General features: G+C 40.9%; 1 protein-coding gene and 12 non-coding genes across 13 annotated transcripts; all 13 read right to left on the bottom strand.

Annotated features, from left to right (window-relative positions):
- Positions 1 to 3: 3 nt before the first annotated feature.
- LOC134569667 (U5 spliceosomal RNA) lies at positions 4 to 117 on the bottom strand. The gene has a single exon (XR_010084337.1). It is a non-coding gene; the product is annotated as a U5 spliceosomal RNA (small nuclear RNA).
- Positions 118 to 572: 455 nt separating this feature from the next.
- On the bottom strand, positions 573 to 686 carry LOC134569656 (U5 spliceosomal RNA). Its single transcript, XR_010084326.1, has one exon. It is a non-coding gene; the product is annotated as a U5 spliceosomal RNA (small nuclear RNA).
- Positions 687 to 1,140: 454 nt separating this feature from the next.
- Positions 1,141 to 1,254, bottom strand: LOC134569529 (U5 spliceosomal RNA). The gene has a single exon (XR_010084204.1). It is a non-coding gene; the product is annotated as a U5 spliceosomal RNA (small nuclear RNA).
- A 455-nt stretch (positions 1,255 to 1,709) lies between these two features.
- LOC134569858 (U5 spliceosomal RNA) lies at positions 1,710 to 1,823 on the bottom strand. The gene has a single exon (XR_010084523.1). It is a non-coding gene; the product is annotated as a U5 spliceosomal RNA (small nuclear RNA).
- An 11,596-nt stretch (positions 1,824 to 13,419) lies between these two features.
- LOC134569723 (U5 spliceosomal RNA) lies at positions 13,420 to 13,533 on the bottom strand. Its single transcript, XR_010084391.1, has one exon. It is a non-coding gene; the product is annotated as a U5 spliceosomal RNA (small nuclear RNA).
- Positions 13,534 to 13,990: 457 nt separating this feature from the next.
- LOC134569801 (U5 spliceosomal RNA) lies at positions 13,991 to 14,104 on the bottom strand. Its single transcript, XR_010084467.1, has one exon. It is a non-coding gene; the product is annotated as a U5 spliceosomal RNA (small nuclear RNA).
- Positions 14,105 to 14,562: 458 nt separating this feature from the next.
- Positions 14,563 to 14,676, bottom strand: LOC134569643 (U5 spliceosomal RNA). Its single transcript, XR_010084315.1, has one exon. It is a non-coding gene; the product is annotated as a U5 spliceosomal RNA (small nuclear RNA).
- A 455-nt stretch (positions 14,677 to 15,131) lies between these two features.
- Positions 15,132 to 15,245, bottom strand: LOC134569546 (U5 spliceosomal RNA). Its single transcript, XR_010084221.1, has one exon. It is a non-coding gene; the product is annotated as a U5 spliceosomal RNA (small nuclear RNA).
- A 455-nt stretch (positions 15,246 to 15,700) lies between these two features.
- LOC134569632 (U5 spliceosomal RNA) lies at positions 15,701 to 15,814 on the bottom strand. The gene has a single exon (XR_010084304.1). It is a non-coding gene; the product is annotated as a U5 spliceosomal RNA (small nuclear RNA).
- Positions 15,815 to 16,268: 454 nt separating this feature from the next.
- Positions 16,269 to 16,382, bottom strand: LOC134569620 (U5 spliceosomal RNA). Its single transcript, XR_010084293.1, has one exon. It is a non-coding gene; the product is annotated as a U5 spliceosomal RNA (small nuclear RNA).
- A 455-nt stretch (positions 16,383 to 16,837) lies between these two features.
- LOC134569545 (U5 spliceosomal RNA) lies at positions 16,838 to 16,951 on the bottom strand. The gene has a single exon (XR_010084220.1). It is a non-coding gene; the product is annotated as a U5 spliceosomal RNA (small nuclear RNA).
- A 454-nt stretch (positions 16,952 to 17,405) lies between these two features.
- LOC134569474 (U5 spliceosomal RNA) lies at positions 17,406 to 17,519 on the bottom strand. Its single transcript, XR_010084151.1, has one exon. It is a non-coding gene; the product is annotated as a U5 spliceosomal RNA (small nuclear RNA).
- Positions 17,520 to 21,126: 3,607 nt separating this feature from the next.
- On the bottom strand, positions 21,127 to 26,931 carry TMEM53 (transmembrane protein 53). Its single transcript, XM_063427173.1, has 3 exons — positions 26,783 to 26,931; positions 24,930 to 25,033; positions 21,127 to 22,567 (listed from the first exon to the last, which is right to left on the bottom strand). The coding sequence occupies exons 1-3, from the start codon at positions 26,901 to 26,903 to the stop codon at positions 21,887 to 21,889; spliced, it is 906 nt and encodes a 301-aa protein (XP_063283243.1). The 5' UTR covers positions 26,904 to 26,931; the 3' UTR covers positions 21,127 to 21,886.
- Positions 26,932 to 27,161: the final 230 nt, after the last annotated feature.

The following is a 27,161-nucleotide window of genomic DNA, read 5'->3' as shown; positions in this document are numbered from 1 at the left end:
CACAGCCAGTGTAAACTGGGCCTGAAAAAATTGAGTGAAACTCATGGTCGTTCCTCTCCACGGAAATCTTTAGTAAAAGGCGAAAGATTTATTCGATCTGAAGAGAAACCAGAGTATAAAGTCCCTCCATCTGACAGCAGGCAAGGTGCGGAACCTGCCTTTTACATGTATGGTGAACAACCCTACATTAAACTGTAACTTGGAGAATCTGCCATAAATATTAATGACCCCACTAAATATGTAAAAAAAGACAAACTATCTGGTGTTTTTTTTAAGCTTGTATCATATTAACAGCAAAGGGAAGAGGAGCACAGCTGCTTGCAGTGCAACATGGGTATTCAAATGAGGCATGCCCACTGCTGACACGCCCCTAAATGCATGCTTGGTCTCTCGGCAGAGCCCTGCAGCTGTTAAGAATGCCAGAGCCTGAGGCATGCTTTGCCCGCAGTCAAAGATGCTGACATCATAAATAGAGAGCCAAAACTTTTTCTTTTTTTCGCAACAGCTTGGTGCTTAGAACCTCTTGGATCTCTGTTTAAGAAGTTTCTTCTACTTTTGTACAAGTTTAGCACAGCCAGTGTAAACTGGGCCTGAAAAAATTGAGTGAAACTCATGGTCGTTCCTCTCCACGGAAATCTTTAGTAAAAGGCGAAAGATTTATTCGATCTGAAGAGAAACCAGAGTATAAAATCCATCCATCTGACAGCAGGCAAGCTGCGGAACCTGCCTTTTACACGTATGGTGAGCAACCCTACACTAAACTGTAACTTGGAGAATCTGCCATAAATATTAATGACCCCACTAAATATGTAAAAAAAGACAAACTATCTGGTGTTTTTTTAAGCTTGTATCATATTAACAGCAAAGGGAAGAGGAGCACAGCTGCTTGCAGTGCAACATGGGTATTCAAATGAGGCATGCCCACTGCTGACACGCCCCTAAATGCATGCTTGGTCTCTCGGCAGAGCCCTGCAGCTGTCAAGAATGCCAGAGCCTGAGGCATGCTTTGCCCGCAGTCAAAGATGCTGACATCATAAATAGAGAACCAAAACTTTTTCTTTTTTTCGCAACAGCTTGGTGCTTAGAACCTCTTGGATCTCTGTTTAAGAAGTTTCTTCTACTTTCGTACAAGTTTAGCACAGCCAGTGTAAACTGGGCCTGAAAAAATTGAGTGAAACTCGTGGTCGTTCCTCTCCACGGAAATCTTTAGTAAAAGGCGAAAGATTTATTCAATTTGAAGAGAAACCAGAGTATAAAGTACATCCATCTGACAGCAGCCAAGGTGCGGAACCTGCCTTTTACACGTATGGTGAGCAACCCTACATTAAGCTGTAACTTGGAGAATCTGCCATAAATATTAATGACCCCACTAAATATGTAAAAAAAGAAAAAAATATATATATTTTTTTTTCGCTTGTATCATATTAACAGCAAAGGGAAGAGGAGCACAGCTGCTTGCAGTGCAACATGGGTATTCAAATGAGGCATGCCCACTGCTGACACACCCCTAAATGCATGCTTGGTCTCTCGGCAGAGCCCTGCAGCTGTCAAGAATGCCAGAGCCTGAGGCATGCTTTGCCCACAGTCAAAGATGCTGACATCATAAATAGAGAACCAAAACTTTTTCTTTTTTTCGCAACAGCTTGGTGCTTAGAACCTCTTGGATCTCTGTTTAAGAAGTTTCTTCTACTTTTGTACAAGTTTAGCACAGCCAGTGTAAACTGGGCCTGAAAAAATTGAGTGAAACTCGTGGTCGTTCCTCTCCACGGTAATCTTTAGTAAAAGGCGAAAGATTTATTCAATCTGAAGAGAAACCAGAGTATAAAATCCATCCATCTGACAGCAGGCAAGCTGCGGAACCTGCCTTTTACACGTATGGTGAGCAACCCTACATTAAACTGTAACTTGGAGAATCTGCCATAAATATTAATGACCCCACTAAATATGTAAAAAAATAAAAAAAAATATATATATATTTTTTTAGCTTGTATCATATTAACAGCAAAGGGAAGAGGAGCACAGCTGCTTGCAGTGCAACATGGGTATTCAAATGAGGCATGCCCACTGCTGACACGCCCCTAAATGCATGCTTGGTCTCTCGGCAGAGCCCTGCAGCTGTCAAGAATGCCAGAGCCTGAGGCATGCTTTGCCCGCAGTCAAAGATGCTGACATCATAAATAGGGAACCAAAACTTTTTCTTTTTTTCGCAACAGCTTGGTGCTTAGAATGATTAAAAACAAACAGTGTATATTCACCTGTGTGTAGATAGCAAACACACTTAATGGGTATTGGGTGAAACACACACACAGATTACCCTTAAATTAACTGTATTGTAGACAAAGGATTCCTCTTATATCCTCAAGGCAATAACAACAAAGTACCAAAGAAATGGCAATCTACAATACAGAAATAATAGAGAAGGACATAGCGCAATACTGTTGCAAACTAATAAAATTGTGGTTTAAATGATTGCACTCACAAAAGGCAGTTTGATTGAAGGCACATCAAATATACTGCTCTGACGAGTTCAGGACTTGTAGACCATCAGAATCATGCATAAGAGGGAAGAAATAAAAAATATAGTGCAGAGTATCCGAGTAAAAAAAGACACAATTTATTCACAAACGCACTTACAGAATTGCAGTGTCAAATAGGCACATCAAGGTTTCAGATGAGATGATACACAGTGGCGTACTAAGGGGGGGGCGGGGGGTGCGGTCCGCCCCGGGTGCCACCAGTTAGGGGGGTGCCACCAGGTAAGGGGGTGCCTCCAGGGCTTGTGACTCTGTGAGCTGTGTGGCTGCACAGGGCGCCTGGAGCCACACAGCTCACACACGCAGGGGCTGGGAATTCAGCAGTACAGTGTACTGCACGGAGAAATGGGGGCGGAGCCAAACCGGATGCGGGGGCGGAGCTACAGCCAGCCTCCATTTGCTGCCTTTCACTGCAGCACACTGAGGGGAAGCAGGAAGGAGGCCCTGCTTCCCCAACTCCAACACACCAGGGACTCACTGACTGGACTCCTCCACCAGTAAGTAAGAGAGAGAGAGAGAGAGAGAGAGAGAGTGTGTGTGTGTGAAACTGCTTGTGACTGTGTGTGTGAATCCCTGCCTTTGACTGTCTGTGACTGTGTGTGTGAAACTGCTTGTGACTGTCTGTGAGTGTGAATCCCTGCCTTTGACTGTCTGTGACTGTGTGTGAATGTCTGCCTGTGACTGTCTGTGACTGTGTGTGAATGTCTGCCTGTGACCAGTGGCGAATCTGATCCGTGCCCCCCCCCCCTACCCTGACCCTCTCCCCCCTGACTGTGGGTCCTTCCCCCCCGACACATACATACAGACACAAACACATTCACACACCCCCGACAGACACATACATACACACATGCAGACACATACATACAGAGACACAGACACACACATACATACACAGCCATACATACAGATACACACATACAGAGACAGACACACACATACACACATACATACACACATACAGAGATACACACATACAATCATACACACATACAGAGACACAGACACAAACATACATAAACACATACACACACATACACACACACATACAGAGACAAAGACACAGACAAACATACACACAGAGACACACACACATACATACAAACACAGAGTCACACACAAAGAGACAGACACACACAGACATACATACATACGGATACACACATACAGAGACACAGACACACATACATACACACATACAGAGACACAAAATGTTTCCTACCATGTGTGATTTCCCTGGGGTCCAGTGGTGGCTCAGCCTGATGGGAGTCAGAGTTCTCACTCTGACTCCCTCCTCCTTTCTGTTTCCTTCCGCGCGGGCTCTCAGTATGCTGGGAGGAGTGACGTGCGGTCACTTCCTCCCAGCGTGTGATGATCTCATCACAGGGGGTCCGGTCGCGCTCTTAAAGCGCTCAGCGCAGACCGGGCCCCCTTACAATCCATGTCCATCAGGTGGCCCCTTAACATGCGGCCCCGGCGGTTTGCAAAGCATGGCAGCTGGTAACCGGTCGCGGGGGGCCGCAGGGCGGCCGGGCCCCCTGGAGTGCCGTGCCCGGTCGCAGCTGCGACCCCTGCGACCGCGGTACGTACGCCACTGCCTGTGACTATCTGTGACTGTGTGTGTGAATGTCTGCCTGTGACTATCTGTGACTGTGTGTGAATCCCTGCCTTTGACTGTCTGTGACTGTGTGTGAATGTCTGCCTGTGACTGTCTGTGACTGTGTGTGAATGTCTGCCTGTGTCTGTGAATGTGTGTGAATGTCTGCCTGCGACTGTGTGTGTGTGTGAATGTCTGCCTGTGACTATCTGTGACTGTGTGTGTGAATGTCTGCCTGTGACTATCTGTGACTGTGTGTGTGAATGTCTGCCTGTGACTATCTGTGACTGTGTGTGTGAATGTCTGCCTGTGACTATCTGTGACTGTGTGTGTGAATGTCTGCCTGTGACTATCTGTGACTGTGTGTGTGTGTGTGTGAATGTCTGCCTGTGACTATCTGTGACTGTGTGTGTGAATGTCTGCCTGTGGCTATCTGTGACTGTGTGTGAATGTCTGCCTGTGGCTATCTGTGACTGTGTGTGAATGTCTGCCTGTGGCTATCTGTGACTGTGTGTGAATGTCTGCCTGTGGCTATCTGTGACTGTGTGTGAATGTCTGCCTGTGGCTGTCTACCTGTGACTACGTCTGTGACTGTCTGCCTGTGCCTGTGTGTGTGAATGTCTGCCTGTGACTGTGCATGAGACTGACTTTTGGTGACTGTGTGTGTGACTGTCTGCCTGTGCCTGTATGTATGAATGTCTGCCTGTGATTGTCTACCTGGGACTGTCTGCATGTCACTGAGTGTGTGTGACTGTGTGCTGCCTGTAACTATGTTACAGTCCGCCTGTAATTGTGTGTGTGTGAGACTGTGTGTGTGTGTGACTGTCTGCCTGTAGCTGTGTGTGTGTGACTGTCTGCCTGTAGCTGTGCGTTTGACAGTGTGCAAGTGACTATGTGTTTGGTACGGTGTGCATGTGGCTGTATTTGACAGTATATGCGTATAACTGTGTACATCTGACTGTATCTGACTGTCTTCGCCCTGCAGTGAGTCGGCACATAACATCATCCAAGCATCGGCGTCATATTACAGGATGTGCAAGGGACGTGTGCATGAAGAGCACAGAGATCCCAGCAGCAACCACTGACTACCAGGGACTGAGGATCCACTCTAGCCCTCCCAGAGCAAGGTAGGGAGGCTGGGTGGACCTCTTAATTATTAAATGTGTGCATGTATGTGATGTTTGCGTGTGTATATCTAATTATGTGTGTTTGTAATTGTATGTGTGTGGGTCTGTGATTGTGTATGTATGTGTTTATGTGTGTGGTTGTGTGTGTATCTCTGTAGTTAAGTGTGTGTGTGTGTGTGTGTGTATATATATTTATATATATATATATACACACACATATATACACACACAACACACTTAACTACAGAGATACACACACAACCACACACATAAACACAGACATATACAATCACAGACCCACACACATACAATTACAAACACACATAATTAGATATACACACGCAAACGTCACATACATACACACGTGTATATATATACATACACACACACAATCACAGATATACACACAGACATACACCTATTGTGTTATTGTGTGTGTATATAAATGTGTATGTGTTTGGTACATAGCTCCCTTATTTGGTGTCCTTAAATATTGCAATCCCACATAAGGATAACAAATAAGGGCGTTATCTACTAAACAACTGAAATTAGGAAAAGTTTTTTTTTTTAAATTCATCTTTTAGCTGTTTAGTTGATAATTCTCTAAATTGGTGTCCTTATGGGAGATTTCCATATTTAAAGATACCAAATTAGGGTTCTGTTTAGCAGATGGCTCCCTTATCCTTATTTGGTGTCCCTAAATATGGCAATCCCACATAAGGATAGCAAATAAGGGAGTTATCTGATAAACAAAGATCGACGTTAAGGAAGTCAGCTAGCCCACGAACAAGAAATCTGGGTGGCTAATGTGAATTATATGCAAATTTGTTGACTGATGCCAACGTGCACTGCATGCTGCCAATGGCAGCACATTACCCCATCCCTTAGTGAAAAGTTTTAGTGCCCCCCCCCCCCAGTTTGGATTGTGGTATCTTACCCCCTATATATTGTTCCTATGTGTCTATGTATCTGCATGTGTGTCAGTGTGTATTTAGGTGTGTGTATGTGTATATGTGCATACATCTCAGAATCTCGCCAACACTACACACAAATACAACCCTGCATTTCAACGTCACCATTATATATAACCACACCACTGCCTTCAAAAACCACACTACATAAAAATGCATGCCTGCATTCAAACGCCAACACCACATACAGACACACATCCTACATTCACTCAAACATACTCCATACAAAAACATGCTTACATTTAAAAGCATAAACACTGCTTAATACTAAATACATAAAAAAAAAAAAAAATTGTGGTTGCTTTTTACATTTTAAAGTTGGGGGGGGGGGGGTGCCAAAAATAGGACCCGCCCCGGGTGCCAAATGCTCTAGGTACGCCCCTGATGATACATCCCAGTGGAGAAATCCAAAGGAGCAAAAAAACCAGGTGCATAAATAAAATCAACAATATAATAAAAATTAAAAAAACTCTAGCACTAAAGGAAAAGCCCTACGCGTTTCGTTCATAGAATGAACTTCCTCAGGGGCATCAGATATGAAATCCTCCAAATGCAGGCATGAAAAAACAAGTCCAGGGACCTTCCTTTTAAATCCGTCCGGTTTGGCGCGAAACAGCCGACTCCGCCGCTTACTTCCGGGTTCGGACTACTTCCGGTTGCGTCATGCGTTCCGGAAATGCTGTCCAAGCCTCGGTTTCGTTCCGTTAGTCAGTTCGGAGTTAGGACAAAGGGAAAGTCCCGTTATACTTGGGCATTTAAACCCACAAGTCCATAATGAAAGAAACATATGTATTAGATAGAATAGCAGCATATCAGATTATACCAGGAACAGTAGATACTGCAATTACAAAACTGATACTAATGTAAAAAACCATTGTGGAACCCATAATTGGTGTAAAAAACCTTTGGGGGAAAAAGTGAAAATAATAATAAAGTATAATAAAGTATCTGAATAAAAATAAAAATATATATAAATTAAGCCTAATCTGTTCAATTTATAAAATTTAAACAGACCAAACCCAACGATATATAAAAAATTAACAACAGATGAGTAATAAATAAAAGTGAAAAATAAAATAAAAATAAATAAAAATAAAAATAAGAAAAATTAACAATTACAGAAAGCAAATCAAATCAAAATCGACATTTAAACCCATTGGTTTCATGGTTTTTAATGTATGGATCCAGTAACCCTCACGTTGTCTCAAAAACATCATTAGATCCCCACCTCTTTCGTTCAGAGTTACTTGTTCTATGCCTATGCACTTGAGTGTATTAAAGCTAAAGATGGGACAGCTATTACAGTGTACCGGCACTGAATGAGTCAAAAGACCCTTTTTGATGTTGTTTCTATGTTCCTGCAATCTTATTTTTAATTTTCTCCCAGTTCTTCCCACATATTGCATCCCACAGCCGCAAGTGAGGAGATATATTATATGTGTGGAGGAACAAGATATCTTATTTTTAATCTTAAATTTCATTTGCGTCTGTGTGCTCACGAAATCAAAGACTGTATTAAACAGGTGACCACAACTTACACAATTCCCACATGTAAAGAAACCTCCCTTTTGACTGGTGTGACCCTTCACCGACCGAAAAGTACTGGGGGCAAGGATTTGTTTTAAATTTGTGCCCTTTCTAAAAATAACTTTAGGATCCTTAGGTATCTGTTTCCCCAGAAATTCATCTTCTACTAACAACCCCCAATGTTTCCTTATAATCCTCTGCACATCGAAAGCTCTTCCATTGTACCGAGTATTAAAGGAAAAATCGAAGGCAGGATTTCTAATCATGTCTTTCTTCTTATTTATAAGAAGATCCTTTCGACAGATCTTCCCAACTCTCGCAATTTCTGAGTTTATAAATTCGGGGGAGTACCCCTTCTCTAGGAAGCGTTTCTTCAGAACCTCTGCTTGTACAAAAAAGGAATCTAGATCGCTGCAATTCCTCCGTAATCTAACAAACTGGCTCTTAGGAACCCCTCTAAGCCAGTTCGGATGATGTCCACTTTTGGTATCAATAAAGCTGTTAGAGTCAATATCTTTAAAGAAAGTCTTGGTCTTAACTTTCCGATCCTCAATAAATATTGACAGATCAAGAAAGTCAATACTATGGGCACCAATTTTAGGGGTGAAAACCAATGATAAAGAATTATGGTTGACATGTTCGAAAAAACTATGCAGCTGGTCTATAGGGCCACGCCATATCATCAGGACATCATCGATGTACCGTCTCCAGAGCACCAAGTTTGCACCAAACGGGTTGTTGGACCAGACAGACGATCTTTCCCAGCAGTCCATAAACACGTTGGCATAGCTTGGTGCAAACTTGGTGCCCATTGCAGTGCCCTTGGTCTGAAGAAAAAAATCTCCGTCGAAACTAAAGAAATTGTGCGTGAGAATAAAACGAATAGCCCTCTCCAGAAAATCACAAAAAATTGGATCCAAGTCAGCATCACGGTCAAGATTCTGTCTCACTGCTTCTACACCCAAATCATGGTCTATTACGGTGTAGAGTGAGGTTACATCCAAAGTAGCCCAAACATAATCATCATCCCATTCAATGCCTTCCAGCTCCTGAATGAGATGTTTAGTATCTCTCAGATATGACCTAGCTCCCTGAGCATATTTTTGTAGATGGTAATCGATATACTCAGAGAGCTTAGATGTAAGTGAATCAATGCCGCTTATAATCGGCCTCCCTGGTGGTTTGTCTTTACATTTATGAATTTTCGGGAGAAAATAAAATGTGGGCACTTTGGGAAAATCTGAAAAAATGAAAGAAAAAACAGACTCATCTATAGTACCTGCTATTTTAGCCTCCTGTAGCATACCCTTCAGATCTTGATTAAAGATACAGTTAGGATTACGGTCAAGCTTTTTGTAGGTCGAGTGGTCATTAAGAAGCCGATATGCCTCTGCAACATAATATTGAGTCGACATAATCACCACTCCTCCTCCCTTGTCAGCACTTTTAATTGTAAGCTCATTTCTTTTGCTTAAATTCATCAGGGTCTTGCTTTCTTGTGGGGTAAGATTCTTATGTCTGTCTTTCCTGGCTTTATCTTTTCCAAGTTTATCAAAGTCTCTAACAATCATTTTGTTAAAGGCCTCGATTTGACTTCCTCGTTCATTGGGACAGAATTTCGATTTAGGCTTAAATTTCTGTATTCCCAAATCTTTATTAGAGTTGAGAGGGGTATTGAGAAATCCTTCACTAGTTTTTTTGATGAAAAATCTCTTAATAGACATCTTTCTAATGAACTTCTGGGCATCGATAAAAAGTTGGAAACAATTAGGGGATTCTTCTGGAACAAATTTCAAACCCTTTCCTAGAAGGAGAATTTCATGTGGGGTTAGAGGGAATCCTGAAATGTTAAAAACACCCAAGTGTTCCTCTTGAATAGTGGTTAAACCTCCACCCTTTCTCCGCTCAATCTCCTCTTTTTCCCTGGAGTATTCAACTCTCTTAGTGGTAAACCCAAATGGACTACACCCTCACGTAATCATAATCAAAAGAAACACGATGAAGGTCAAACTCAAGTGCAGCATATCCCCAAATTCTCCAAAGCCACTACCTCCAATATAAGTAACACCACTCGACACTCCACCCAAGACTCTAACCCAGAGAGGAATTTTTTAGGGAGGGGGCAAGACCGAAGAAGGGGGGAGATAACGGAATTTTTCCTTCCAAGGTCACAAGAACTGCCCCTTACCAACCGCTTCACATCACTAAGAGAGTTGAATACTCCAGGGAAAAAGAGGAGATTGAGCGGAGAAAGGGTGGAGGTTTAACCACTATTCAAGAGGAACACTTGGGTGTTTTTAACATTTCAGGATTCCCTCTAACCCCACATGAAATTCTCCTTCTAGGAAAGGGTTTGAAATTTGTTCCAGAAGAATCCCCTAATTGTTTCCAACTTTTTATCGATGCCCAGAAGTTCATTAGAAAGATGTCTATTAAGAGATTTTTCATCAAAAAAACTAGTGAAGGATTTCTCAATACCCCTCTCAACTCTAATAAAGATTTGGGAATACAGAAATTTAAGCCTAAATCGAAATTCTGTCCCAATGAACGAGGAAGTCAAATCGAGGCCTTTAACAAAATGATTGTTAGAGACTTTGATAAACTTGGAAAAGATAAAGCCAGGAAAGACAGACATAAGAATCTTACCCCACAAGAAAGCAAGACCCTGATGAATTTAAGCAAAAGAAATGAGCTTACAATTAAAAGTGCTGACAAGGGAGGAGGAGTGGTGATTATGTCGACTCAATATTATGTTGCAGAGGCATATCGGCTTCTTAATGACCACTCGACCTACAAAAAGCTTGACCGTAATCCTAACTGTATCTTTAATCAAGATCTGAAGGGTATGCTACAGGAGGCTAAAATAGCAGGTACTATAGATGAGTCTGTTTTTTCTTTCATTTTTTCAGATTTTCCCAAAGTGCCCACATTTTATTTTCTCCCGAAAATTCATAAATGTAAAGACAAACCACCAGGGAGGCCGATTATAAGCGGCATTGATTCACTTACATCTAAGCTCTCTGAGTATATCGATTACCATCTACAAAAATATGCTCAGGGAGCTAGGTCATATCTGAGAGATACTAAACATCTCATTCAGGAGCTGGAAGGCATTGAATGGGATGATGATTATGTTTGGGCTACTTTGGATGTAACCTCACTCTACACCGTAATAGACCATGATTTGGGTGTAGAAGCAGTGAGACAGAATCTTGACCGTGATGCTGACTTGGATCCAATTTTTTGTGATTTTCTGGAGAGGGCTATTCGTTTTATTCTCACGCACAATTTCTTTAGTTTCGACGGAGATTTTTTTCTTCAGACCAAGGGCACTGCAATGGGCACCAAGTTTGCACCAAGCTATGCCAACGTGTTTATGGACTGCTGGGAAAGATCGTCTGTCTGGTCCAACAACCCGTTTGGTGCAAACTTGGTGCTCTGGAGACGGTACATCGATGATGTCCTGATGATATGGCGTGGCCCTATAGACCAGCTGCATAGTTTTTTCGAACATGTCAACCATAATTCTTTATCATTGGTTTTCACCCCTAAAATTGGTGCCCATAGTATTGACTTTCTTGATCTGTCAATATTTATTGAGGATCGGAAAGTTAAGACCAAGACTTTCTTTAAAGATATTGACTCTAACAGCTTTATTGATACCAAAAGTGGACATCATCCGAACTGGCTTAGAGGGGTTCCTAAGAGCCAGTTTGTTAGATTACGGAGGAATTGCAGCGATCTAGATTCCTTTTTTGTACAAGCAGAGGTTCTGAAGAAACGCTTCCTAGAGAAGGGGTACTCCCCCGAATTTATAAACTCAGAAATTGCGAGAGTTGGGAAGATCTGTCGAAAGGATCTTCTTATAAATAAGAAGAAAGACATGATTAGAAATCCTGCCTTCGATTTTTCCTTTAATACTCGGTACAATGGAAGAGCTTTCGATGTGCAGAGGATTATAAGGAAACATTGGGGGTTGTTAGTAGAAGATGAATTTCTGGGGAAACAGATACCTAAGGATCCTAAAGTTATTTTTAGAAAGGGCACAAATTTAAAACAAATCCTTGCCCCCAGTACTTTTCGGTCGGTGAAGGGTCACACCAGTCAAAAGGGAGGTTTCTTTACATGTGGGAATTGTGTAAGTTGTGGTCACCTGTTTAATACAGTCTTTGATTTCGTGAGCACACAGACGCAAATGAAATTTAAGATTAAAAATAAGATATCTTGTTCCTCCACACATATAATATATCTCCTCACTTGCGGCTGTGGGATGCAATATGTGGGAAGAACTGGGAGAAAATTAAAAATAAGATTGCAGGAACATAGAAACAACATCAAAAAGGGTCTTTTGACTCATTCAGTGCCGGTACACTGTAATAGCTGTCCCATCTTTAGCTTTAATACACTCAAGTGCATAGGCATAGAACAAGTAACTCTGAACGAAAGAGGTGGGGATCTAATGATGTTTTTGAGACAACGTGAGGGTTACTGGATCCATACATTAAAAACCATGAAACCAATGGGTTTAAATGTCGATTTTGATTTGATTTGCTTTCTGTAATTGTTAATTTTTCTTATTTTTATTTTTATTTATTTTTATTTTATTTTTCACTTTTATTTATTACTCATCTGTTGTTAATTTTTTATATATCGTTGGGTTTGGTCTGTTTAAATTTTATAAATTGAACAGATTAGGCTTAATTTATATATATTTTTATTTTTATTCAGATACTTTATTATACTTTATTATTATTTTCACTTTTTCCCCCAAAGGTTTTTTACACCAATTATGGGTTCCACAATGGTTTTTTACATTAGTATCAGTTTTGTAATTGCAGTATCTACTGTTCCTGGTATAATCTGATATGCTGCTATTCTATCTAATACATATGTTTCTTTCATTATGGACTTGTGGGTTTAAATGCCCAAGTATAACGGGACTTTCCCTTTGTCCTAACTCCGAACTGACTAACGGAACGAAACCGAGGCTTGGACAGCATTTCCGGAACGCATGACGCAACCGGAAGTAGTCCGAACCCGGAAGTAAGCGGCGGAGTCGGCTGTTTCGCGCCAAACCGGACGGATTTAAAAGGAAGGTCCCTGGACTTGTTTTTCATGCCTGCATTTGGAGGATTTCATATCTGATGCCCCTGAGGAAGTTCATTCTATGAACGAAACGCGTAGGGCTTTTCCTTTAGTGCTAGAGTTTTTTTAATTTTTATTATATTGTTGATTTTATTTATGCACCTGGTTTTTTTGCTCCTTTGGATTTCTCCACTGGGATGTATCATCTCATCTGAAACCTTGATGTGCCTATTTGACACTGCAATTCTGTAAGTGCGTTTGTGAATAAATTGTGTCTTTTTTTACTCGGATACTCTGCACTATATTTTTTATTTCTTCCCTCTTATGCATGATTCTGATGGTCTACAAGTCCTGAACTCGTCAGAGCAGTATATTTGATGTGCCTTCAATCAAACTGCCTTTTGTGAGTGCAATCATTTAAACCACAATTTTATTAGTTTGCAACAGTATTGCGCTATGTCCTTCTCTATTATTTCTGTATTGTAGATTGCCATTTCTTTGGTACTTTGTTGTTGGTGCTTAGAACCTCTTGGATCTCTGTTTAAGAAGTTACTTCTACTTTTGTACAAGTTTAGCACAGCCAGTGTAAACTGGGCCTGAAAAAATTGAGTGAAACTCGTGGTCGTTCCTCTCCACGGAAATCTTTAGTAAAAGGCGAAAGATTTATTCAATCTGAAAAGAAACCAGAGTATAAAGTACATCCAACTGACAGCAGCCAAGGTGCGGAACCTGCCTTTTACACGTATGGTGAGCAACCCTACATTAAACTGTAACTTGGAGAATCTGCCATTAATATTAATGACCCCACTAAATATGTAAAAAAATAAAAAAATATATATATATATTTTTTTAGCTTGTATCATATTAACAGCAAAGGGAAGAGGAGCACAGCTGCTTGCAGTGCAACATGGGTATTCAAATGAGGCATGCCCACTGCTGACACGCCCCTAAATGCATGCTTGATCTCTCAGCAGAGCCCTGCAGCTGTCAAGAATGCCAGAGCCTGAGGCATGCTTTGCCCGCAGTCAAAGATGCTGACATCATAAATAGGGATCCAAAACTTTTTCTTTTTTTCGCAACAGCTTGGTGCTTAGAACCTCTTGGATCTCTGTTTAAGAAGTTTCTTCTACTTTCGTACAAGTTTAGCACAGCCAGTGTAAACTGGGCCTGAAAAAATTGAGTGAAACTCGTGGTCGTTCCTCTCCACGGAAATCTTTAGTAAAAGGCGAAAGATTTATTCAATCTGAAGAAAAACCAGAGTATAAAGTACATCCATCTGACAGCAGCCAAGGTGCGGAACCTGCCTTTTACACGTATGGTGAGCAACCCTACATTAAACTGTTACTTGGAGAATCTGCCATAAATATTAATGACCCCACTAAATATGTAAAAAAATAAAAAAATATATATATATATTTTTTTAGCTTGTATCATATTAACAGCAAAGGGAAGAGGAGCACAGCTGCTTGCAGTGCAACATGGGTATTCAAATGAGGCATGCCCACTGCTGACACGCCCCTAAATGCATGCTTGGTCTCTCGGCAGAGCCCTGCAGCTGTCAAGAATGCCAGAGCCTGAGGCATGCTTTGCCCGCAGTCAAAGATGCTGACATCATAAATAGAGAGCCAAAACTTTTTCTTTTTTTTCGCAACAGCTTGGTGCTTAGAACCTCTTGGATCTCTGTTTAAGAAGTTTCTTCTACTTTTGTACAAGTTTAGCACAGCCAGTGTAAACTGGGCCTGAAAAAATTGAGTGAAACTCATGGTCGTTCCTCTCCACGGAAATCTTTAGTAAAAGGCGAAAGATTTATTCGATCTGAAGAGAAACCAGAGTATAAAATCCATCCATCTGACAGCAGGCAAGCTGCGGAACCTGCCTTTTACACGTATGGTGAGCAACCCTACATTAAACTGTAACTTGGAGAATCTGCCATAAATATTAATGACCCCACTAAATATGTAAAAAAAAGACAAAATATCTGGTGTTTTTTTAAGCTTGTATCATATTAACAGCAAAGGGAAGAGGAGCACAGCTGCTTGCAGTGCAACATGGGTATTCAAATGAGGCATGCCCACTGCTGACACGCCCCTAAATGCATGCTTGATCTCTCGGCAGAGCCCTGCAGCTGTCAAGAATGCCAGAGCCTGAGGCATGCTTTGCCCGCAGTCAAAGATGCTGACATCATAAATAGGGATCCAAAACTTTTTCTTTTTTTCGCAACAGCTTGGTGCTTAGAACCTCTTGGATCTCTGTTTAAGAAGTTTCTTCTACTTTTGTACAAGTTTAGCACAGCCAGTGTAAACTGGGCCTGAAAAAATTGAGTGAAACTCGTGGTCGTTCCTCTCCACGGAAATCTTTAGTAAAAGGCGAAAGATTTATTCAATCTGAAGAGAAACCAGAGTATAAAGTCCATCCATCTGACAGCAGCCAAGGTGCGGAACCTGCCTTTTACACGTATGGTGAGCAACCCTACATTAAGCTGTAACTTGGAGAATCTGCCATAAATATTAATGACCCCACTAAATATGTAAAAAAAGAAAAAAATATATATATTTTTTTTTCGCTTGTATCATATTAACAGCAAAGGGAAGAGGAGCACAGCTGCTTGCAGTGCAACATGGGTATTCAAATGAGGCATGCCCACTGCTGACACACCCCTAAATGCATGCTTGGTCTCTCGGCAGAGCCCTGCAACTGTCACGAATGCCAGAGCCTGAGGCATGTTTTGCCCGCAGTCAAAGATGCTGACATCATAAATAGAGAGCCAAAACTTTTTCTTTTTTTCGCAAGAGCTTGGTGCTTAGAACCTCTTGGATCTCTGTTTAAGAAGTTTCTTCTACTTTTGTACAAGTTTAGCACAGCCAGTGTAAACTGGGCCTGAAAAAATTGAGTGAAACTCATGGTCGTTCCTCTCCACGGAAATCTTTAGTAAAAGGCGAAAGATTTATTCGATCTGAAGAGAAACCAGAGTATAAAGTCCCTCCATCTGACAGCAGGCAAGGTGCGGAACCTGCCTTTTACATGTATGGTGAACAACCCTACATTAAACTGTAACTTGGAGAATCTGCCATAAATATTAATGACCCCACTAAATATGTAAAAAAAGACAAACTATCTGGTGTTTTTTTAAGCTTGTATCATATTAACAGCAAAGGGAAGAGGAGCACAGCTGCTTGCAGTGCAACATGGGTATTCAAATGAGGCATGCCCACTGCTGACACGCCCCTAAATGCATGCTTGGTCTCTCGGCAGAGCCCTGCAGCTGTTAAGAATGCCAGAGCCTGAGGCATGCTTTGCCCGCAGTCAAAGATGCTGACATCATAAATAGAGAGCCAAAACTTTTTCTTTTTTTCGCAACAGCTTGGTGCTTAGAACCTCTTGGATCTCTGTTTAAGAAGTTTCTTCTACTTTTGTACAAGTTTAGCACAGCCAGTGTAAACTGGGCCTGAAAAAATTGAGTGAAACTCATGGTCGTTCCTCTCCACGGAAATCTTTAGTAAAAGGCGAAAGATTTATTCGATCTGAAGAGAAACCAGAGTATAAAATCCATCCATCTGACAGCAGGCAAGCTGCGGAACCTGCCTTTTACACGTATGGTGAGCAACCCTACACTAAACTGTAACTTGGAGAATCTGCCATAAATATTAATGACCCCACTAAATATGTAAAAAAAAGACAAAATATCTGGTGTTTTTTTAAGCTTGTATCATATTAACAGCAAAGGGAAGAGGAGCACAGCTGCTTGCAGTGCAACATGGGTATTCAAATGAGGCATGCCCACTGCTGACACGCCCCTAAATGCATGCTTGATCTCTCGGCAGAGCCCTGCAGCTGTCAAGAATGCCAGAGCCTGAGGCATGCTTTGCCCGCAGTCAAAGATGCTGACATCATAAATAGGGATCCAAAACTTTTTCTTTTTTTCGCAACAGCTTGGTGCTTAGAACCTCTTGGATCTCTGTTTAAGAAGTTTCTTCTACTTTCGTACAAGTTTAGCACAGCCAGTGTAAACTGGGCCTGAAAAAATTGAGTGAAACTCGTGGTCGTTCCTCTCCACGGAAATCTTTAGTAAAAGGCGAAAGATTTATTCAATCTGAAGAGAAACCAGAGTATAAAGTACATCCATCTGACAGCAGCCAAGGTGCGGAACCTGCCTTTTACACGTATGGTGAGCAACCCTACATTAAACTGTAACTTGGAGAATCTGCCATAAATATTAATGACCCCACTAAATATGTAAAAAAAGACAAAATATCTGGTGTTTTTTTAAGCTTGTATCATATTAACAGCAAAGGGAAGAGGAGCACAGCTGCTTGCAGTACAACATGGGTATTCAAATGAGGCATGCCCACTGCTGACACACCCCTAAATGCATGCTTGGTCTCTCGGCAGAGCCCTGCAGCTGTCAAGAATGCCAGAGCCTGAGGCATGCTTTGCCCGCAGTCAAAGATGCTGACATCATAAATAGGGAACCAAAACTTTTTCTTTTTTTCGCAACAGCTTGGTGCTTAGAACCTCTTGGATCTCTGTTTAAGAAGTTTCTTCTACTTTTGTACGAGTTTAGCACAGCCAGTGTAAACTGGGCCTGAAAAAATTGAGTGAAACTCATGGTCGTTCCTCTCCACGGAAATCTTTAGTAAAAGGCGAAAGATTTATTCAATCTGAAGAGAAACCAGAGTATACAGGGAGGGATAGTAATGAGAGCGATAGGGTGGTAGTGGGTGAAGGGGGAGTGGGGTCTTGAATGGTAAAGGGATCATAGGGGCTGTGGTGGGTGAAGGGGGCATAGGGCTTAGATGGATAAAGAGGGCAGAGGGGCTGTGGTGGGTAAAGGGGTGTAGGGGGGTAGGGGTGTAGGGGCTGTGGTGGATGAAAGGGGGCTCAGATGGATAAAGGAGCATAGTGACTGGGATGGCTGATGGGGGGCATAGAGGTTCAGATGGTGAAAGGGAGCATATGGTCTGGGATGGATAAAGGGAGCATAGGGGCTGGGATAGGACAATGAGGGCACAGGGACTGGGTGAAGGTGCTGGGATGGGTAAAGCGGGGCACAGGTGCTGGGATGGGTAAAGGGGGGCACTTGGACTGGGATGAGTGAAGGGGGCACTTGGATGGGTGGAGGGGCGTACTGGGGCTGGGATGGATTAAGGGGGCACTGGGGCTGGGATGGGTGAATGGGGGCACAGGGGCTGTGTAAAGGGGGCACAGGGTCTGGGATGGGTAAAGGGGGATATTAGCTTAAAAATAATATTTACTTACCGGCTATATGCCAGGCTTCAGCAGATTCTGCAGGAGAGTGCAGGGCAGGAAGTAAGGTAATTTTCCCTCTTTCGGCCCCGCCTCTTCCCCTTACACGGAGCTCTGCAGACATTACATGGAGGAGACATTACATAGAGCCAGGATTCCTGCCAGGTCTCAGAAGGTGGGGGTGGAGGGAAGGCAGAGGGGGGAAACAGAGAGAGATCCCGCTGGAATATGTGCAATTATGTTTGTTTCTGGCTAGGGTAATCTGTGATCTGATCTCCCCAGCCAGAGCATGTTAGTGCGGCCTGCTGGGCCCCTGGCTGCCTCGGGCCCTTAGTCCATGACCGATCAGCCCGAGTGGTCAGTCCGCCCCTGTGTCCAGGACCTATTATTATACCGGTGACTTTGAGACAATCTTGACAGTATCGAACTTATTGGATAGAATGCATATTTAGCAACATTTGTTAACATTGTCATCTAAGAGCTGATCCCTTCACTATTAGGAAATTCCTAACCGGACTCAATCTGATATTACGTTACGAATTTAATTTAAGCACTATGGTATGACAGGCTGTGATCATTTATAAACTAAGTAGAGCTATTGAGCTCCTGCATAATGGGTCCCAAGAATAGTAATTTATTAGAGCCACTCAGTGATTATATCCATTCCAACATGGATTTTTAACTTTTTGGTGTTCCTTTTAAATCGCTAATCATTAACGTTTTTGGTTTTTTAATAAATTTGCCTTATCTACCGTATATACTCGTCTATAAGTCGATCTTGTCTGACTCGTGGATAAGTGGAGGGTACTGCATTTGAATGGAATTGTTCCCCTTCTGTTCGGTTACCGTACTACGTTCGAATGGAATTGTTCCCCTTCTGTTCGGTTACTGTACTGCATACAAATGGAATTGTTCCCCTTCTGTTCGGTTACTGTACTGCATACAAATGGAATTGTTCCCCTTATGTTCGGTTACTGTACTGCGTACAAATGGAATTGTTCCCCTTCTGTTCGGTTACTGTACTGCGTACAAATGGAATTGTTCCCCTTCTGTTCGGTTACTGTACTGCGTACAAATGGAATTGTTCCCCTTCTGTTTGGTTAACGAACAGACTGCATGGTTCCCCTTGTTAACACCAACCACCCCTGGCTGGCCGGCATTCGTATATACGAACGCACATGTTCAAGCAATCTTGTCTCCCGAACGCAGGCAGCGGCACATGGATCTCTGAGTCGGCTACGCAAGCCTGCGAACCCCGCTGACTCTTGTACCCCTGCCTGTTTCGACTTCCTGAACACCTGAAATTCTATTGAACTTAGCACTGACCCGTGGATAAGTCGACTCTGCGTTTTAAAATGAAGTTTACAACTAAAATTTCTCGATTTATACTAGTATTCACGGTAATATATATACACTTTCTGATAATTAGTATGTATTTAAGAACAACTATGTACTAGTTCACTTCTGGGATACACTTTATAGTTATTCCCTAGTTTTGTTTACGTTTTCAAGGGTTACCCCCTTTTATAAGTGTTCTCTAGAAGCATTGGCTCGCCACTATTTCTTTCTGTTAGTACTCAGAAGTGGAAGTTTTTTTTTATCTGTAACTAAAAACTTTGATGTTGACCAGAGCTGTAAGAATGGATTAAATAAATATGTTACTTTAAAAAACAAACAAACAAAAAAACACGTTTCATACCTTATAGAACTGTACTGCGATTTTAATGTGGTTAACTTGCCATTTTAGACACAAGCACTGCTAAAACCATATCAAAATGGAATAACCAACAGATGGCACCGATGCCCACGTATTATTTCTACTTTTAAAAAAAAGTTATCTTTTCACCCAATAGATGGCACTGTTGCAATATTTTATCTTCAAAAGAGATCCCCCACCACGGAAAAAGAAGCTCAGAATTACGACATTTTATTTCACAGCTAATCTCGCAGGAGTTATAAACACTGATCATTTCTTTTAAGTTAATATAGGATATTGTTAAAAAACATATGATAGAGGCTTGCCTCCCCTGTTCACTAACACCCAAATAAATAGGCATCAATGACGGAGTCCAAAATGACGGAGACTCCAGGGGTCTAACCCCAAATAGTATAAACAAACAAGAAAAAATAACACACACTCAGAAATATACAGCTGTAACAAACAGATGCACAGAACGGAGTATGACTGGAAAGATTAAAGTAGTCTCACATGAAATGAAAAATACTGAATAATGCTGGATATTATGATAAAAAAATAGACAAATAAGGCGTTTATTTGTCTCTTTTAGACTCACTTTTTTGCTCACATTATGTCACTATAATTATTTCACTTACTATGTGTTTTCTGTCTAATAGATAGATTTCTTTTCTCTACCACTCAGAGGCTAATATAAGTAACTGGATATGATACTGAGTATATTTACTTACTGGATACATTGTGGTCTTTAGGCAGCATTCATTCTAACAGCTGTGCCCACATTGATGTATTGTTTCCTTCTATCTGCTCTGTATACTATCCTGTTTATAGATATGCCGTGGGCATTCTAAGCTCCACGATATCTATTATTCATTTTTCATCTTCTTTACCTCTGTATATGAGTATTCTTTATACATATTTCACCACATTCCTCTATTGAATATTTTTTGTTTATATGGACATTTTGAGATTACTATATTTGTCCATATATTTACTAGGAATATTGCTGGTGATATATATGTGTTTGACTCTTTGTAATATTTTTTTGTTTTTGTCGTAGAGTTAGATTGTGTATATATATATATACACACACATCTGTCACTTGCCCCTTTTACCTTTCTATATTGGGTATACTTATTGTATATACCTATGACAGTATCTAACCTGATTTATTAAAGCTTTGTTTGGACTGTCTTTGTACTATATGTATAGATTTGGTCGTTATATTTAAATAGGGGCTCTAGATATTCTCTATTTTTTATCATAATATCCAGCATTATTCAGTATTTTTCATTTCATGTGAGACTACTTTAATCTTTCCAGTGATACTCCGTTCTGTGCATCTGTTTGTTACAGCTGTATATTTCTGAGTGTGTGTTATTTTTTCTTGATAGGATATTGTTAGTAGTTGACCTACACCTGATTTCTGTTGCTCTGTACAAAGTGTACCTGTATGTATTCCTCTTACATAAACTAAATATTAGTCAGTTTTCCTGTTTCAATCAAGCCTTCGTTTCAAAATACAAATCCCAGCTATTTGTGAAATACAACTCCTGTGAAAGTATGCAAGCCACTTGCAGTCTTCATTTTATGCTGGAAAAGGATAACGGGATTTGTCGTTCCTCAATAGCTGGGGATCGGGAATTTCAGCACCCCTTCTCCAAAATAACTAAACAAAGAATCAAATCACAGGTTTGTGTGTGTCAGGTAATTCATTAACCATTTATCTGCTAAAGGGGTGAGCAGCTCATGACAACACAACTTAGATAAGGCAAGAGTATTAAATGTTAAAGAAGCACTGTGGATTCTGTAGATGCCGCTGTGTTTGAGCAGTTTGATAAAAACTGTGGAACACTCAGTACTTTTGGTCCACCCTCTCTAATACGATGCAGATAATCAGATAATGTGAAGACAAACACACAAATCACATGCCCAACTTTGGTGTGGGGGCAGGCTAATGTTTGCAGCCCATCTTTACTGAATAACGTGGCTGGTCATGCTTGCACGACCCGGGGTTTAAGTTCCATTAGAAGAGGGGGGGGGGGGGGGGGGTTAAGGGCCTGACGGTTTTCAACAAGTGTTCAATTAATTAACAAAGAGGTAGCTCAATCATGAACAGAAGAGCCCCCGGCTTTAGCGAGACAGTCCTTCAAAAAGGAAGTGCAGATCTCAGAGTACCTCTCCGGGTACCTTCGGTAATGCTCAACATGCTCAGATTTCTCAAAGTCGACCGCCTTAGTCGGCAGCTGCCTAGACCTGCGCAAAGCTATCATACTCTCCACATCGAGGTAAGAGATGATGGGATCTGCTTTTGAGTAAAGATACAACTGTGGCCAAGGCGAAGTGTCCTTTTTCATGGCATCATAGTGATTCTCATGGAGGAGTCTGGTTAGTGGGTACAAGATAATCCTCGCCACAATTACCATAAGGCAGAAAGCGGCAAGCCCCAGGAATCGCAGTAACACATTAGTGTTGGGTTTAAGGATGACGTTTAGGGCTCTAACTGAGCCGCACACATTGCGGTTGCCTGGGGCACTATCAAAGATAGTCCCTACAACGTGCAATTTGCTCAGCTGGCGGTGAGAATGAAGTAGCTCTAAAATATAGCGGTACAGCATGAAGCCACCATTGCTGAAAACATGGAACATAACAGGGCATTTTTCCAATTTATAATCAAAAAGCAGCTCGAGGAGTTTCTTTGCTTGTTCCCGAAGAGTACTGACTCCAAAAGACTCGGAGATGAAGACGGTCCTCCATGCAGCTGTGTATCGGATGACAAAGCAACCCTATGTAAAAGAAAAGATTGAAAATTAGTGAAAGACGTGCAATTAATTCATTAATATTACACTATGCACACTGGAATACACATCAAAACAGCAAAGCAATTTATACCCTAGATTTTGTAATGTGGAAAATTAACAAAGGAATTGCAACTTATTAAGAGAGCGAAAAAAATGTTGAACTATTTTGAACAAAAACGTGCAATTACTCTGTTTTTTCTCCATAATTTCCAGTTGAAAGGGGCACTCCACTGCCCAAATATAAAACTAAAACTCACTATTTAGTAGATATGAACCTCAATGAATAAATGCATGCATTTAATTATGCATTTTATATCAAAAAGGGTATATCTAAAAACAGCTTGCAGAAGCTGCAGATCCAGAATGGGGCCTGACTTCCATGCTGATTGGATGCAGATTAGCTGAGTTCCAGGAGAAAACTAGACTTTCCGAATAGTAACAGATTTGCTGACCGTTTTAACACTTGACATTTCCATTGTTAGCAGGGGGATCAAGAGGAGGACTCAATGAGCATCTCTGACCACTCTGTCTGGTGGAGGAGAGCCTAGTTGACGCCTACTTAGTAGCATGGGTAAGAGGAAGGCAGCTGACCCCAATGAGGTCTACTCCTGTCTTTGAAAATGTCACTGCACTGTAAAAAATAAAAATATTAAAATAAACTGCAGATCTCTTGTCTCAGCCTTTGCCTTTGTCCACCCCTTGTAACTCCGCTCCGACTTTCTGTGGCTTTCCAATAACATACTTCCCAATACTGCTCAATGAGAAGTCTTTGCAAGGCAGGCTCCACTGAGCTAAACAACCAAGAAGTAATAGGACCTGCTGTCTGCTTGACAGCCGGGCAATTCAGCAAGGAGTGTGGAGAGTCCCTTTAATGAATCAAACTACAAGTTCCATAAATCGTATGAATTCTGAAGGCACACATCCAGCTTTATCTGCCCAGGAGTACTGGATTTGGTAGACAGTCGATGATGCACTAAGTAATATTCTGCAATATGCAAAGTTGTACATAGGGCTACAATTCTTATTTAAAATATATGTGGAAACACTAAGATGGATAAGGAAAAGGGATATATAAGCACTTAAACAGTAAGCTGGGCATTATGAAGAATTGTCATGGGAATTACAAGTTTGAGGCCAAAATTGCCACATTGGAAATATTATGCAGCTCATTTATTTTGGCTAATTTGGCCTAAACCTTGCAACAATTCCCAGCTAAGTAAATGAGCCCCATAAAATGGCTGAAACATTTTTTCTTGTAAAACTTAAAGCTAATTAGCTTGGAAGTTATACCTATGTTAAGCAATTTGAAGAAAGAACAAATTGCAAAACTGCATTGCGTTACTTCCATGTGAGAAGCATAAGACCTGATGTGTTCAGTATATTGTGTAAGGGAAAAGTGGAAATGTCGAAATTGGTATTTTACAGACAGACATATCTGAGAGCCATATGATGCAAGCCTGTGCTCCTATTAAAACAATGTCACCATGTAATAATTCATTTCTTTATTGGTTCGGTTCCCAAACCAATGTGAAATAATTCCCGAGGGAGACAAGTCCTGGGCGCTCTGTGGCACCTCGGCTTTTAAAGTATTCCACCAGCCCTATCAGATACATTTATACGTAGACTACCATAACAATGTTATTTTGTATCCCTAAATGTAGCAACCTATCCACTTGTCAACATTTATAGGTGTACTGGTAGGATATCCATTTCGCCAATATGAAATTCTCACACAATGCGCAAGAGATACCTATGACATCTATACAGTGCATGCGCAAGAAAATCTATGGAAGATTCCCACGCTTTGCAGGTTTTCACATAGGGCCTTATTTTATACTTGCATGCATGTGCAAGAGTACATAAAAGACAGGGCTCCTAAAGCAGACATGCGCTTAAGAGACAGACAAAAAATGGCAGACGAAAACACGGCTGTCCAGAAGAGGGAGAGCGTCAAGTACTAAGTATATCTCACACTGAGAAGATTTCATTCTCCTGGACATTGAGTGGTTTAAGGAACATTCCAAGCAGCATAACCACTACAATCTACTTCCAGCATAAGAAATCAAACCACTTAAGAACAGCTTGATAATTTACCTGGGGTCCTTCAAGCAGCTTCAATTGGCTGTAGTGGTTATGGTGCTCTTTCGTTTGCATGACATTCCCCAAGTGTGATGTCAGAAATTGGTTATTAATCAAATACAATGGTTTTCTAGACATTGAATTTAAGTGAACTAAAATCAGAATCTATTAAATAGCAGATATGTATACGCTTGGTTGAAAAATATCCAACACACTTGTTACTCTTTGAATGTATATTCCATACATATAGGTCTATAGCAGTAGTTACCTGCTTATGGTAGATGGTGCTATATTTTGCCAAAAGACGGTCTTTACATCCTCCCCATCCCAGCAGGATGACCACAGGTTCCTGACGCTGGCTCGTCTTATCACCTACAAAAAGTACAAGAATTTATTTGGGGTTTTAGAGATCATTTTCCATTGACAATTCACCATCATACAGTCAGGCTCAGTCACTATGAAGGATCATTCAGCAAAGTTTGAATTTACTACAATATTTGCCAGATATTGGCAGTGAAATGGCTACGTAAAATAGCCTGTGATGTCTACTTTATATAAATATATACTTTTGTTTGGCAGTTTTGTTTTCTGTTATATTTACACACAAAAAAAATACCAATTTCTAAAATTGTTACACACTGAAATTTTATTTTATTCATATTTTGTGACATTGTAACTTTCTAAATAAACTGAAATATTAGACACCTTATGTACTCTGACAGTCAAGACACAAATTAATTTATATTGAATTACTTTTTATAATGCACACGTTATTTTTGCCAAAACTGTTCCCTCCCCCCCCTTTTACAATAAATGAGAATTTAAATATGTATACGTCACATTACAGCCCCCTTTGTCCTTGAATATAACTGTAGTTCCCAGTATCCATGTATAATTATCCATTAATATGACTGCAATTCCCAGTATCCATGTCTAATTCTATATTAATATAACTGGAATTCCTAGTATCAATGTATAATTAACCATAAATATAACTGTAATTCCCAGTATCCATTACTATAACTCTAATTCCCACTATCCATTGCTATAACTCTAATTCCCAGTATCCATTGCTATAACTCCAATTCCCAGTATCCATTGCTATAACTCTAATTCCCAGTATCCATTGTTAGAACTCTAATTCCCAGTATCCATTGTTAGAACTCTAATTCCCAGTATCCATTGTTAGAACTCTAATTCCCAGTATCCATTGTTAGAACTCTAATTCCCAGTATCCATTGTTAGAACTCTAATTCCCAGTATCCATTGCTATAACTCTAATTCCCAGTATCCATTGTTAGAACTCTAATTCCCAGTATCCATTGTTAGAACTCTAATTCCCAGTATCCATTGCTATAACTCTAATTCCCAGTATCCATTGTTAGAACTCTAATTCCCAGTATCCATTGCTATAACTCTAATTCCCAGTATCCATTGTTAGAACTCCAATTCCCAGTATCCATTGTTAGAACTCCAATTCCCAGTATCCATTGCTATAACTCTAATTCCCAGTATCCATTGCTATAACTCTAATTCCCAGTATCCACTGCTATAACTCTAATTCCCAGTATCCATTACTATAACTCTAATTCCCAGTATCCATTGCTATAACTCTAATTCCCAGTATCCATTGCTATAACTCTAATTCCCAGTATCCATTGCTATAACTCTAATTCCCATTATCCATGTATAATTATCCATTGATATAACTCTAATTCCCAGTATCCATTGTTATAACTCTAATTCCCAGTATCCATTGTTAGAACTCCAATTCCCAGTATCCATTGCTATAACTCTAATTCCCAGTATCCATTGCTATAACTCTAATTCCCAGTATCCATTACTATAACTCTAATTCCCAGTATCCATTGCTATAACTCTAATTCCCAGTATCCATTGCTATAACTCTAATTCCCATTATCCATGTATAATTATCCATTGATATAACTCTAATTCCCAGTATCCATTGTTATAACTCTAATTCCCAGTATCCATTGATATAACTCTAATTCCCAGTATCCATTGATATAACTCTAATTCCCAGTATCCATGTATAATGCTCTATGAATTGGTTATTAATTATTAATATCAGGTTATCACTCCATGTGTTGCTATGGTTACCTGGCAGGGCTGACTCTGGGAATACGATTTTAAATCCCAGGTCCTCCATGTTTCCCTCGAACTCCTCTCTCTCTCTCTCCTTCACTTCTCCATCAGTCTCTCCTCCCGGAAGTTTGAACATGGCTCCTCTCAGCCAATCAGAAGCTTCAAACGCCTTCAGCTGACCTACCAGGCAGAAACCACGCCCCCTGAACGCGACCTTCGACCTTAACAACGGGGGAGTCTTTAGATACCGTCTCCCAGCAACGTGACCGCCACTTCACCCGTAACAAAATGCTCGTGACCAGGGGAACCCCGCCCCTTTTAGTTGAGCGGCTGCTCTGGTTGGCTGTCAGGGTGTGAGCTGCAGGCTATCAGTGCTGACCTGCTGTGTGAGGGA

The sequence above is a fragment of the Pelobates fuscus genome, chromosome 7, assembly GCF_036172605.1.
Source record: "Pelobates fuscus isolate aPelFus1 chromosome 7, aPelFus1.pri, whole genome shotgun sequence".
In the NCBI taxonomy this organism is placed as follows: domain Eukaryota; kingdom Metazoa; phylum Chordata; class Amphibia; order Anura; family Pelobatidae; genus Pelobates; species Pelobates fuscus.
This window is presented reverse-complemented; position numbering and strand designations above follow the sequence as displayed.

Bases quoted from the DNA above. Each gene is read 5' to 3' on its own strand.
- TMEM53 (XM_063427173.1), bottom strand. From the start codon at position 26,903: ATGTTCAAACTTCCGGGAGGAGAGACTGATGGAGAAGTGAAGGAGAGA. The intron at 25,034-26,782 runs GTAACCATAGCA...TACTTTTTGTAG, and splicing joins CCCAGAGTCAGCCCTGCCAG to GTGATAAGACGAGCCAGCGT. The intron at 22,568-24,929 runs GTAACTACTGCT...TCTTTTACATAG, and splicing joins GCACCATCTACCATAAGCAG to GGTTGCTTTGTCATCCGATA.